Genomic DNA, 14,492 nt, shown 5'->3' on the forward strand with positions numbered 1-14,492 from the left:
GGACTAAAAGAAAGCTTGAGCACTGGGTGTTATATGCAACTAATGTATTGTTGAATACTAGATCAAAAACTAATGATGTACTATATGTTGGCTAATTAAACATACTAAGAAAAAAAATTTAAAAATATAGACTCCAAAAAAAAAAAAAAAAGCAAGCAAGCAAGCAAGCTTGACTTTTTTGGCCTGTATTAGAGGTAGAGAAAATTTTGTCCACTGAGAATTCATAATCAATATTTGTACTCAATATTTAAAATATACACATGACTTGGGAAACACCAAACTGACAGAATAACATTAAAAAATGGTCTTCTGTTTGTTACATCACTGGGACCCAACAGAAGCAAAATCAAGCCTCTCAGGAGAGCACGCCCTCAGGCAAGATGTTCTTGGAGCCTTCTTGGCTTCTCAGCCATGATCCTAAACTTGAGAGCACATGAAGTAACCCACCACCATTTCACTCTATTTCTGTTCTCCTATGTTCACACACAAAGAGATGAAACATCACAGAAATGAAAGAGGCACAGGGCATAGTGGTTTAGGGCATAGGCTCTGGAACCACTTTCAAATAATGGCTTTGTGACTAACTTTGCACAAGATCTCTAACCTCAGTTTTCTGAAAGGCAAATTATCATAGCATCTGCCTTACAGGTTGTTTATAAGAATTAAATGAGTTCATATGTGGGAAGCAGATAGGACCAGAACCACGCCTGAAGACAGGGAGCCCTGAAAAGGACAGCTGCTCTTATCATCATTAGCGTCACTGCAGTTGTGGGTCACTGATTAGAGTATCCCAGCTCTTCCATGGTTAGGCTGATTCTTCTCCAAATTTACCCAGATGCCTATCTGTCTGGCCTAGAATTAAATCTTGAGGTAAACCTAGAAACCATATGTAACAAAATTATATGATTTCACATGACTGGCTTCCTGGTTGAGAGGCAGCAGAACTAAGAACTGAAAGAAAATTTAATGGGCAACCATAATGCTACATAATTATAGAACATGTGTATAGAACTTGCTATTTATTTTTTGTTTCTGTTTAAAACTATACTTTTTTGTAGATTTCCAGTGTAAATCATTTTTGTGATTTGTAAATGTTATGTTAACTACACTTAACTATAAATTAACTATAAATATTATGTTAACATACACATGTTTTGGTTCTTCAAACTCCAGAAAATTTTACACATTAAACTCCTCTAAGACACACACATGGTTGAGTACATTGAAGATGGCTTTTACCTCAAGAGTGGATGTGCCAGGGGTGCCTGGGTGGCTCAGTCGGTTGAGCATCTGCCTTCAGCTCAGGTCATGATGCCAGGGTCAGGGTCCTGGGATCAAGCCCCGCATTGGGCTCCCTGCTCAGCGGGGAGCCTACTTCTCCCTCCCCCCCTGCTTGTGCTCTCTCTTTCTCATTCTCTCCCTAATAAATAAAATTTTAAAAAAGAAAAAAGAGTGGATGCTTCACAGTCATCCCAGCCCCAGCACCTTCCCCTACTGCCACCACACACACAAGTGGACACTGACCACCAGCCTCCTCCAGAACCTGGGAGAACAGGGTTAGGACCCCAGGCTTCTGCTGGGCCTTTGAGACCCATCAGCTCTTCAAGTGCTCGTGTTAGCTAGTTCCACCTGTTCTGCTTCCCCTCCTCCAGGAGCTCTCATGTCTCTCCCTTTCTTTCCAGCTCCCTTCATTACAATTACATCAGAGGGAAGAAGTTCCTCAGCACCCTGTCTTCTTACTATTAACTCCTGATGAATTTCAGCTTTCTCTCTGAACAATAATATTGACACCTAGCTCATGGTGTGGTAGTGAGAACCATGTGATACGTACGTGCAAACTGATAAATTGCATTTATTTTACACCAAGAATTCTTGTTGAGCTTCATACTATAATTATATATTGACTTGTTTTACACTTGCTGAGGGACAGAGGACTATTCTGTACATCTTTGCATTTCCTTAATACCTAGCACAGTAGCTTACAATTATTTCATCATGCTTGCTCTATTTATTTTATAAGTGATGTTGTAAACCTCATTTCAATTACATGGAAAAGTACACTGTAACAGGATCATTCTGAAGTTGGTCAGTCCATGGAGGAAAAAAAGCTCTAAAAACATTATTTTACCATTAGGTTACCTCAAACCGAATCTGAACCACAGCCGTAGGTTGAACATGGCCCACGTACTCTCATCACATTTTCTTTCTTCTCATTCTGGATGCTGTAAACTGCCCTGCACAGGTTCCAGTGTTCTGCCACAATGTCAATGGTGACACCGGGAGGACACGGTACCTTCAGCTGCAAATGAGGAAGTGAGAGAGGGGAGGAAGCTATGCATCGATGTATATGTGCACACACCACCTAGATGTGCTCTGAAAACTTTTAAGGACTAAGGAAATTGTTGAGAGAGAGAGAGTCCTCCACAGGCCTCTCATACTTCTGAAGTTCTCGCTGTGTGTGGAAGCAAAGCAAGGCTCTGACTGCTCTTTCCCTTGGCCATTTCTTGGGGTTGTCATAGGAGGGAGCAACCTTGAGGAATGAAGTCACATTTTTCTTCAGGGCACAGGAGAGACTTGCTTGTCCCTTGCTACGGAACAGCCAGTTCCTTCTCTAAGTCTATTGCGGGCATGGTTATGAAAGGGATTTTTTTAGTGATGAAATTGTCAGGTATCTGCATTGTGTGGTGGACACAGGAATCAACACAGGTGATCAAACCTCAGAGAACTGAATACACACACACACACACACACAGGAATACAAGTAAAATTGGAGAAATGAGAAAAAAATCTATCATGAAATAAATGTTCTATAAATTGAGTAAATTTATAATTTTGATTAGCTTTACTACATCATGGCTTACTTTAATCATGGGAGGTTGCATTTATACAATTTGAGAAGAAAACCCAACTCATGAATATGAATCCAAAAGGATTAAGGATTAAAAGTGAAGATTCATCTCAAATATCAGACTATAAATACAAAAACAGTAATGATGGAGTAAGATACCTGGGAACAACGTTCTCTGAGCACTGTACTATCTGCCAGGTACTGTAATGAACAGTTAACATTTATTTACTATTTTATCCTCAAAGCAATCCTGTGTACAGATACTATTATTACCTCCATCTTATAAGAAATCAAAACAGAAAAGGTTGTAAATAAATTAACATTTAGTATGTGCTGGCACTTACTATGTCTTTAAAATATCCCAGGAATCCTATGGGGTATTGTGCATATTTATGTACCAGAGCACTGAGGCCCAAAGAAGTTAAGTAAATTGTACAATTTAAGTAGGTGACATATCTGGAATTCAAAATTCTGGTGGACCTCTCACTAAAGCTGCTTCTTTCCCTGCAGCAAACAGCCTTCCTAGAGCCACGTGGGTTGTAGACAAGGAACCCAACTGTAACTCAGAATGCCTGCTCTGTAGGTCCGGCCTTCAGGGGACTGTAACCTCACCAGGCACTCCATCTTTCTGAGCCACCCCTTCTTTATCTGTGGCAAGTGTGGACTGGCTTGGGTGTAAAGTCATCTAAGCTCTCTTCCAATTCTAAAAGTATTCGATGATGTCTAGCGACATCTTATCTGCAGATACATAGCTACATTTAAACAAATGTGTGTGACTTCTGTTTTAGGTCATAAATACATTTCCAATTCACTAGACACAACTGACAGAATTATGGTCACTGAATAAATAACCCTAATTTGTGCTTGACCCCCCAACTAGCACTAGAAGGCAAGAATCCACAAGAAAAAGCCCTCTGCGCTTTTCCTTGGGTAAGACAATTAGGCTTCCCCCCGCCCCACACTCTTCTTTCATTCTGATCATCAGAGCCAGTGAAAATCCCCTCCTGTGTCATTCTGGAAGGAGCACAAGGATGCTGTGAAGACTTGGATCAGGAAGAAACCAGGGATAAGACCTGCATTCTCTGACCTCTTGCCTGGCAGAGGGACAACAGAGGCAACAGCAGGTGCATCTGAAAGGTCTCTGCATTGTCATGATTTCTCGGCCCATACAGTCGGTGACCCGGAGGACAAAGGGCCTTAGAGTCCGATAAGCATTTCTGGTAAAGTTGTCTGTGTCTTCAGTTACGGTGTAAACCACTGGGTCCAGATTGTTTCTAATATCATATCTATTATTGGTTTCAAAAGGTGTCATCACTAAAAAAAAAAAAAAAATGAGAAAGACACTTTAAATTAGAAGCAGTTAAGATGGGCCTCGAGTATTCATATAGCATTTCTTCATGTGTAAAGAAAAAAAGCTTTTTCAAAATTTCACTGAAGCATATGCAATTGCTTGGAACATCAAAATATTTTATAATCCTTTTTATTAATCATTTTTAAAATTTATTTTCAGCATAACAGTATTCATTGTTTTTGTACACACGCAGTGCTCCATGCAATCCGTGCCCTAATACCCACCACCTGGTTCCCCCAACCTCCCACCCCCCACCTCTTCAAACCCTTCAGATTGTTTTTCAGAGTCCATAGTCTCTCATTGTTCACCTCCCCTTCCAATTTCCCGCAGCTCCCTTCTAACTCCCCATGTCCTCCATGCTATTTGTTATGCTCCACAAATAAGTGAAACCATATGATAATTGACTCTCTCTGCTTGACTTATTTCACTCAGCATAATCTCTTCCAGTCCTGTCCATGTTGCTACAAAAGTTGGGTATTCATCCTTTCTGATGGAGGCATAATACTCCATAGTGTATATGGACCACATCTTCCTTATCCATTCGTCCGTTGGAGGGCATCTTGGTTCTTTCCACAGTTTGGCAACCGTGGCCATTGCTGCTATAAACATTGGGGTACAGATGGCCCTTCTTTTCACTACATCTGTATATTTAGGGGTAAATACCCAGTAGTGCAATTACAGGGTCATAGGGAAATTCTATTTTTAATTTCTTGAGGAATCTCCACACTGTTCTCCAAAGAGGCTGCACCAACTTGCATTCCCACCAACAGTGTAAGAGGGTTCCCCTTTCTCCACATCTCCTCCAACACATGTTGTTTCCTGTCTTATTAATTTTGGCCATTCTAACTGGTATAAGGTGATATCTCAATGTGGTTTTAATTTGAATCTCCCTGATGGCTAGTGATGATGAACATTTTTTTTTCATGTGTCTGATAGCCACTTGTATGTCTTCATTGGAGAAGTGTCTGTTCATATCTTCTGCCCATTTTTTGATATGATTATCTGTTTTGTGTGTGTTGAGTTTGAGGAGTTCTTTATAGATCCTGGATATCAATCTTTTGTCTGTACAGTCATTTGCAAATATCTTCTCCCATTCCGTGGGTTGCCTCTTTGTTTTCTTGACTGTTTATTTTGCTGTGCAGAAGCTTTTGATTTTGATGAAGTCCCAAAAGTTTATTTTGGCTTTTGTTTCCTTTGCCTTTGGAGACATATCTTGAAAGAAGTTGCTGTGGCTGATATCGAAGAGATTACTGCCTATGTTCTCCTCTAGGATTCTGATGGATTCCTGTGTCACTTTGAGGTCTTTTATCCATTTTGAGTTTATCTTTGTGTACACTGTAAGAGAATGGTCGAGTTTCATTCTTCTACATATAGCTACCCAGTTTTCCCAGCACCATTTATTGAAGAGACTGTCTTTTTTCCACTGTATTTTTTTTCCTGTTTTGTTGAAGATTAACTGACCATAGAGTTGAGGGTCCATATCTGGGCTCTCTACTCTGTTCCACTGGTCTATGTGTCTGTTTTTATGCCAGTACCATGCTGTCTTGGTGATCACAAGCAATCCTTATAAGCATTGGGATTTAAAACATTTATTTTAAGCTCAGAGCAAGATGATTTTAAAATGTTTATTCATGTAACAGAAAAGATTGAAAACATCTTTTATAAGATGATCATGTCTTATATAATACCTGTATTCAGAAAACTTTAGTTATAAAAATACTTTAATGAAATTACAGATTGCATCACAAGTGAGTCAGCTCATGAAATACGGTAAGATGGTCATTACAAACTGCAAACAGAAAAAGGAACCAAGAAGAGCTGGAGGCCTTACATACAGCCAAAGGAATGTGTAAAATTGTTGCTTTACGGGTCAGGAATAATTTCCTATAAACAGAGGACAAGCTTCATGTTTACCATGCTCATTTCTTTATCCTTCTAGCAAATCTAGATTCTGCTGGTCCCTCACTAAGTCCTTTATTTTCTCTGCTCTTTTTTTCCCCTCATCTATAAAATGAATAAGGGGGGTGGAAAGAGGGAATAAGTGTAATGGCGTTGACCAGATAATACAGAAGATCTTTTTCAATCTAAGATCCAAAATTCTATGATTTATAAATTAATAAAATTGTACAAAAAATTCCCTCTTTAAGTTTCTAGGACAGTTTTTCCTCTTCGAACCATTAAAAAATGATCAGTATGAATAAAGAACTGGGTATCAAATAATATTGATTCTAAAATTGCTGATCACCACTGAAGTACACATATTTTCCAGGGGTTCAAATGCTGAAGAATGTGTATGTTGTCCAACTAGTGGGATAGAAAGAAGTAATTAGGGAAGATAGAAATAACAGAATTAAAACAAGTTAGCACTAGAAAAGAAATTGATAGAACTTATTGCCATGTATCAATGATTTTTAAAATATCTTTAATGTAAATTAATTAATTACAAATACATTTTATCAAGTGAAATTAACCTATCTCTACCTGATCATATATAAGGAGAACTGTCTAGTTAGGAAAAACCCTTTCCTCCAGTTATACTCTAGAAGACTAAAAAATTTAATAATGTTTTTGATAAACTATCAGAAAATCACCTTCAGCTATAGTAACAGCATGTAGAAGCTGTGTTGACATAGATTGTTTCTAGCTCAGTCCCTACTCACTGGCCTCAATGACCTACAGACTGGTGTTGCTCAGGAAGCTCAGGATGGTTTAACATGGACCAGCCACAGAGAAGGCAATGTCTCAGTGTCTTAGGGAGAGGGAGTCAGCCAGGGTGAACCTCACACAGAAGTGTCCAATTTTATGTTATTTCACAGGTACCTCTGACAGATTAACATACTGATTCCATTCACTTGGTTTACTAAACACCACGTTCTTCCCTAGGTGTTCACTTTTAATTAGGGGAGGGTCCAAGAGGGCAGGAAGCTCATAAATAGGATTAGGGCAAAGGACAGGACACATTCTGGGATATGATCCCTTGAAAACAGAAATTGGAAATACCATTAGATACAATTTTTATCTTAGTTTTACTTTGGGATTACTCCCAAGATGCTTGAATCTTTCTAGCGGAGAAAAAAAACTCCTCCAGGACGGACTGATCCTATCTTACACAATTTCCTGTCATTCCTAACTTCTGAGCTTGGAACATTGGCTGAAATGTCATATTTCCTTAAATATTTGTTGAATAAGTTAATGAATAGATTTTGAAATGAATAAAATTGAAAGTGACTTAACTGGACATGAATGTTTAATCATGTGCTTAATTATAAAATGTCAGGTTTGGCCAGCAAACCCTGAGATGGTGAATGAACAGATTACTCCAGACACCTTAGTAGGAGAAAGGAGAGGCCTGGGGCCTGACGCTCTAGTTGCAAAAGGCCTCAAGCCAAGCTTTGTCTACACTTTTATTGGGGTCTTATCAATGCACCAGGTATAAGTGCAAAGCCAGGAGGAAAGTGTAACTAACTTTAATGGTCAGGATAATAATATATGGGGCAGCAAATGATAAGGGCGAGGAGGCAAGGAGTTTGTGAAGTTCGTGATCACCAAAGGTGCCTGTTTTTCTTCAAAATTTCAACATTTACTCCCTAGATGAGAACCTTGAGCAACAGTAAGAATCTGGCTGCTTTCAGCCAAGAAACTTCCAAGAAGGCGCAAAGTTCGGGGCATCCTCCTTTGCTTTTCTATTAGTCCCATCCAGGGAGGCAGATAAAAGTCAGATTTTGTCTGTCCGGGCACTGTGAATTCCCACAATGAGAGAGTGGAGAACTCAGTCCATACTTAATTCAAGACTTTTTCTTGTATGAAAACATAGCCGGGTGAGGGGGTCTACACATCTCTTATAACTTTTCAAAAGTGCCCCCCAAAATGGTTTACAGTCCTATTTAAAAAATTCCAGGATTTTAAACTCTAGGACTAAAAGACAAAAAAAACTCAGTTTCATAAAGTGCCCACCACTAGGCAAAATAGTCTAAAGAAATGAAGCCCTTAAACATGGGAGAAGTTTGGGGCGACTGGATAGCTCAGTGGGTTAAAGCCTCTGCCTTCACCAGGTCATGATCGTGGGGTCCTGGGATAGAGCCCCAAATCGGGCTCTCTGCTCAGAGGGGAGCCTGCTTCCCCCGTCTCTCTCCTTGCTGCCTCTCTGCCTACTTGTGATCTCTGTCAAATAAATAAATAAAATCTTAAAAAAAAAATGGGAGAAGTTTACCTAATAAGACACAGTGGCCATTAAGGAGCAATTCTTTAAGGAGCTAGTGGAGTTGCTGGCAAAGTCAAAGTTCAGAAACCACGTAATCCTGCTGTGTTGGACAGAATTCCTCTGAGGAGTCGTGATATCCTTCAAATGGGATCTCAAAAGTCTGGAGAAGCTAGAGGAAAGTGACTGGGTATATACCTTCCACTCACACCTAAGCAGGCATTTCAACTAAGTAGCCTCATTACAGTATCCCATCCATGCAGTGTTTCCTGGGTGCCAGGAATTGTATCAGACATTGATAATTCTCAGAACTGCCCAGTAGGGTAAGAGATAGTATTTAATACTATTTTGTAGATGAAGAAATTGAAACATCAAATATTTAAGAAATTTGTTCAAGGTTATAGAACTAGTAGGGAATAAACACAGAATTAAAAACTACATTGTCTAGCTCTAAACCTGGTTTTATTTTTTATCTGTTTCAAATTTTGTTTCTTAAGTCATCCAATTTGGAAAGGGAACAGTGAATCCATCATATCTATCATTTAACCTCTATCAGGATAATGGAAGAAGTTGAGCAATTTTGTTTTTTATTTTAATAAACAACTTTAAAGCTGTACAATTTTAAAAAGATGGGGAAATGGTCTAGGAGACTCCAGACTTAGAAGGAGAAATTATTATTATTGTGCAAGTATAAAAAGATTTCCTAAAATTTATTAACTATAAGCATCCTGTAAGCTTCTAAAATAACGAAGGGGTTTACTCTAGCACTTCAATGACTTCATGTGTATTTTATAGTTATTTTACAAAGGGACAGTTTAGTAAAATTTTTGGCTCCTACAAATTCCAGTTTCTTCATCCAATTGTACTGCATTTCACACATCATTTTGACAGTGGTGTATCGATAGTTTTCAATGCACAAGATTAATATACTGAATTGCAAAAGGAACTTGTCAACTTCAAGGAATATTTTATTGATTATGTGGGGAGTGAAGTATTGAATCAGAGTCCCTTGCTTATAATGAACTTAAATACCTCCTGTTTCCAAGACAAAGAAGGTCAGGCTTACAGAAGAATGCTAGATATATCTCAGTTTCACTAGGTAAATTTTTTGAGTTTATACCATTTGAATTTACAACCAAATCTGCCTATCCCTCAACTGTATGACCTAGGTTTCAGAGTAATTGCATAATTTTTATACAGAAGGGATTTAGGGGACCACCACTTTGTGGGAAGAGGCCTCACAGACTTGGCTTGAAGCTATGTGTGCTTGGTAGGCACCTTATGTTTACTTGGTAATAGGTTTTTATGTAGGCTAGAGTAGCTGGTAAAATTATGGCAGGGGAAAGCAAGGGGCCAAGTCACCTGATGAGTTTGTCACTAAGTGTTCCGTTCCTTCATGTTGTCTTTTTAAAAACGATTTTATTTATTCATGAGGGAGGGAGAGAGCAGGAGGGGGAGCAGCAGAAGGAGAGAGGCAAGTAAACTCCACGCTGAGTGCAGAGCCCCATGCAAGGCTTCATTTCATGACCCTGAGATCATGACCAAAGCCTAACTAACTGAGCCACCCAGGCACCCTATGTTCTCTTTCTTGATGTTTACTCTTACTTCCAAGTAAATGACACTCTAGTTGGCATCTATGATAGCTTTTTTTTCTAACCCTATTTTTCTAATTTCCTTCAGGAGTACATCTTGAATATCTTACAACTCAGTCTGAATCCTTTATGAAAGTCATACTCTTCCTACTGAAAATATTCTTATACTTTTGCTCCCCCTTCACATATCTGAAATCAGTATCACTGCTCCTATAGTCTCACAAGTGGACCTCTGTTATCACTGACCTACCACCTTTACCTGCTGTATCCAGCCTGTGTCTCTTTTTATTGGGTCCCCAAGGTCATATTTCATAAGAAAATAATTTGGAGTTGCATAGAGTACCTGAGCCAATAAGTATTCCAGACCATGAGGGCTGTTTGGCACAGGAATTGACTCTGGCATCCATGCTGTTGGAGCAGACTGATTGAACAATGGACATCTGCCAGGCCAGTACTATATATTATGAGGGCCACCAGTTGGCTGGTACGAGGGGAAGGTACCGAGCTGATGTGGACTGTAGTATCTCATAAGCAAGCTTCCTGGGTAGTATGCAAATGAAAGGGCAATATCTACTGGGGACTCTGTGTCCAAAATCAAATGCAAAAATTACACATGATTGAAATTACATTGTATTGAAACTTAGCACAAATTTTTACATGGAAATTACATGGGTCACATGACAGCTTCTTGAAAATAGTAAGAGGTTTCATTTTCTGAGGGAAGGACATGCCATGTACCAAAATTGTAGTAGAGATTATTAACTCATTTAATCCTCTTAAACCTTATGAAATAGTTATGCTCACCTTAAAAATGCAAAAACTAAGGTTGAAGAGATGAAGTATAATTTGATAGCCTCTCTATGCCAATCTCATAAGGTTGCTGCAGAGTTAGCCCAGGGACTGAAATAAGTTTAGCACTATGTAAATTTCTATTTTTTTTCACATTAAAAATATTTTTACTGAAGGGGGCGCCAGGGTGGCTCAGTGGGTTAAAGCCTCTGCCTTCGGCTCAGGTCATGATCCCAGGCTCCTGGGATTGGGACTCTGCCTCAGCAGGAAGCCTGCTTCCCCACCCCCCCGCCATTCTGCCTGCCTCTCTGCCTACTAGTGATCTCTGTCTGTCAAATAAATAAATAAAATCTTTAAAAAAATATTTTTATTGAAATATAATTAACATACAATATTATGTTAGTTTCAGGTGTGCAAATTTCTGTTTTTATATTCTTTATACTATTGTTAAGTTTATATAAATAGCAAGTGGTAACACTGGAATTTGAATTTACATCTCACCTTCAAAATGGTGACTTGAAGACTGCTATATTGTTGCTAGCCCAGTCACTTCTTTATATCCTCATCTGTTTCCACATTGTTCTCTTTCAACCAGGGGTCAGTTTAATTTCAGCTTGGTCAATGTAAATAAGACCACAGTCAAGAAAATCAGATTTCTTTAAAGAATCACAAAATTTAAAAAGAGAAGCACTCAAATTATGAATTAGTATGAGGGAACCACTGATGTATGACTTCAGATTTTCTTCTTTTATCAAATGTCAAATGTCTCAAAAGAAGCGTGCTTAGAATCAGCCAGGATGGATCAGAGCAGGCTTAGTAAGGAGCTTGAACTCCTGACTAGCAGTAACAAGGAGCACTTCACCCCCTTTTCTGTGAAAGGAAGACTGGTCCCCCGCCATCCACTGGAGAAGCAGGGATTTCACAAGCATTTTACATGGGTTGCTAACAATGTGGAGAATTAACAGCATTTAGATATGAGAGTATCCATACTACTGAGATGTAGCTATAGTGTTAAAAAAGTAAAATCTGGATACTTTTACCACCAGATTTGGCGTGTTTTGTTTTACTTTCTTGGATTTAAAATAATTAATTAATTAATTTACATAAGTAACTGGGCTCTGATAAATTCCTAAGTTATTCCTAGCATTGGAAAGCCTTTACTGAAATCATTTGAGAGAGAGAACCCCAGTTGCCTTTCTCTGAACTTCTAGGAAAGGCCAGAACAAAAAGTAAAGAAAAGCCAAGCCTACAGCAAGAAAGATCCTCTCTTCCTGATCCCAGAAAAAAGAGAGTTTTTTAAAAAAGTACTGTGGTTGAAAACTAAATACATGAGATAAGGCCAATAATTTATTTTTCAGATTTCATTACAGATTGATTTTAGCTAAAATGAAATAAAACCAACTCTATGTTAGCAGAAGAGTTCAGCTGAGACCTGACGTAAACTGGCTGAAGCTTTGATTATATTTGTATCTTCTTATTTTGAATATTCTTATCATTTTTGTTTCAAGAACTTATTGCGAATCACTAGCTTAATTTTATAGCCTAATTTTATAGCCAGATGGATCTGCAGTTTGGAAAACACATTATTAAAAGTGTTTCTCAAACTTAGCTGTTGATAAGAACCAACCAGATAGGATATTTTTCTTTTTCAGGATCTGTCTTGGAGATTCTGATTCAATAGATGGCCAGGTCCTGCATTTTTATATTAGCAAAAGAAATTCACATTATTTTGATGGACCTAGTATATTAAGCTACACTTTAAGAAACAACAGGTTAGAATTTTTTCTAAAACTTAAGATATAGTCTGCCATCAAAAGTCAATGTATGGGTGCCTGGGTGGCTCAGTGGGTTAAGCCTCTACCTTCAGCTCAGGTCATGATCTCAGGGTCCTGGGATTGAGTCCCACGTCGGGCTCTCTGCTCAGCAGAGAGCCTGCTTCCCACCCCCTCTCCCTGCCTGCCTCTCTGCCTACTTGTGATCTCTCTCTGTCTGTCAAATAAATAAATAAATTAAAAAAAAAAAGTCAATGTATGTAGCAGCATTACTCATAATGGTCAAAAAGTAGAAAGAATTCAAATATCCATGAAGTAATAAATGCATAAACAAGGTGTTCATACAATAAAATACAATTCAGCACACCTGCTACAACACAGATAAACCTTGACAATATTCTGAGTGAAAAAAACCAGATGCAAAAGGCTATACATGTTATGATTCCACTTATATGAAATATCAGAATAGGCAAAACTATACAGCTATAAATAGATTAGTGGTTGCCAGGGGCTAGGGAAAGAACAAAATGTGGAGTGATTGATAATGGATATGACTTATCTGGGACATGATGGAAATAATCTGGATTAAATAGTAGTGATGATATGAGTTTGAAGCACACTTTAAATTAGGATTTTCTGGAGTGACTGGGTGGCTCAGATGGTTGAGCACCTAATCTGCCTTTGGCAAGGGTCACGACCTCTAGGTGCTGGGATTGAGCCCCATATTGGGCTCCCAGCTGAGTGGGGGAGTCTACTTGTTCCTTTCCATTTCCCTCTGCCTCTCCCCCTGCTTGTGAAATCTCTGTCTCTGTGTCTCTCTCAAATGAATAAATAAAAAATCTAAAAAAAAATACAAAAAACAAAACAAAAAACCAAAAAAACAAATTAGGATTTTTCTGAAGAATCTCAGATCAGGAATTGAGTTTAATATGGCCCCAAAGGTTACACAAGATTGTCATCTAGTAACATTGCTCACAAGGATTGGAGAATTTCCAAGGTCCTTTTATACCATTTGAATTTTGAAATATCTGCATTATAATTTTTTTAATTGAAAAATAAAGTGGTCCTGGCGGGGGGGGGGATAGTATGATGGCAACCCTGTGGATATATTAAAAAACACTGAATTATACACTTGAAGTGGTGAATTTTATGTATGTGAGTTATACCTCCATTTAAAAAAAAGGAAAATAAGTCACCTGAAAGACATAGAAATAAGACATTGAATGAAGTAAAATATGGAGAAAGGGCCAGATGGAACTTGGCCATAATACAGGATTGTCAAGACCCTGGATTTAGCAGGCACTGAGCCAGTACTGAGTGTTTATACTGGATTACAGCTATACAACATATACACAGAGGAAAAAAGGAAAAGGAAACTCTACTGTTTTCAGAAAACACTGCAGGGGCAGAGGCTACCTGAGCTCCACGGATCTTATTTCTAGAATGAAATATCTCTGTAATCATCTCATTGGTGATTTTTTTCCAAACTGTGAGCTTTTTGCCTCTTCTTTACACACATTCTTTCTAAGCATCATCCAGATGGGAGGACTGCAATAACTTCTTAACTAGCTTTCCCTCTGTTCCAGTGATTCCTTCACATTGGCTCCAAGAGCTATCTTTCTTTCTTTTTTTATTTTTTAAAGATTTTATTTATTCATTTGAGAAAGAGAGAGAGCACAAGCATGAGCAGGGGGAGGGGCAGAGGGAATGGAAGAAGCAGACTCCTTGCTGAGCAGGGAGCACAATGCAGGACTTGATCCCGGGACCCCAAGATCATAACCTGAGCTGAAGGCAGATGCTCAACGGACTGAGCCACCCACGTGCCACCTCCTCCCCCCACAAGAGCTATCTTATTAGACATCCAATCAGTTCCTCACTGGACATTTACTGAGCACCTGTTATGTACCAGACCCTGTGCCCGAAGCTGGGAAGAAAGTGATAA

The 14,492-nt window shown here is 38.8% G+C and overlaps 1 protein-coding gene across 1 annotated transcript; it reads right to left on the reverse strand.

The window, feature by feature from the left end:
- Positions 1 to 1,723: 1,723 nt before the first annotated feature.
- On the reverse strand, positions 1,724 to 11,410 carry LOC116864817 (phospholipid scramblase 4-like). Its single transcript, XM_032852659.1, has 3 exons — positions 11,280 to 11,410; positions 3,936 to 4,162; positions 1,724 to 2,299 (listed from the first exon to the last, which is right to left on the reverse strand). The coding sequence occupies exons 2-3, from the start codon at positions 4,158 to 4,160 to the stop codon at positions 2,141 to 2,143; spliced, it is 384 nt and encodes a 127-aa protein (XP_032708550.1). The 5' UTR covers positions 4,161 to 4,162; positions 11,280 to 11,410; the 3' UTR covers positions 1,724 to 2,140.
- Between the last annotated feature and the right edge of the window lie 3,082 nt (positions 11,411 to 14,492).

The sequence above is a fragment of the Lontra canadensis genome, unplaced genomic scaffold (genome assembly GCF_010015895.1).
Source record: "Lontra canadensis isolate GAN:19392208 unplaced genomic scaffold, GSC_riverotter_1.0 scaffold6, whole genome shotgun sequence".
NCBI classification, from domain to species: domain Eukaryota; kingdom Metazoa; phylum Chordata; class Mammalia; order Carnivora; family Mustelidae; genus Lontra; species Lontra canadensis.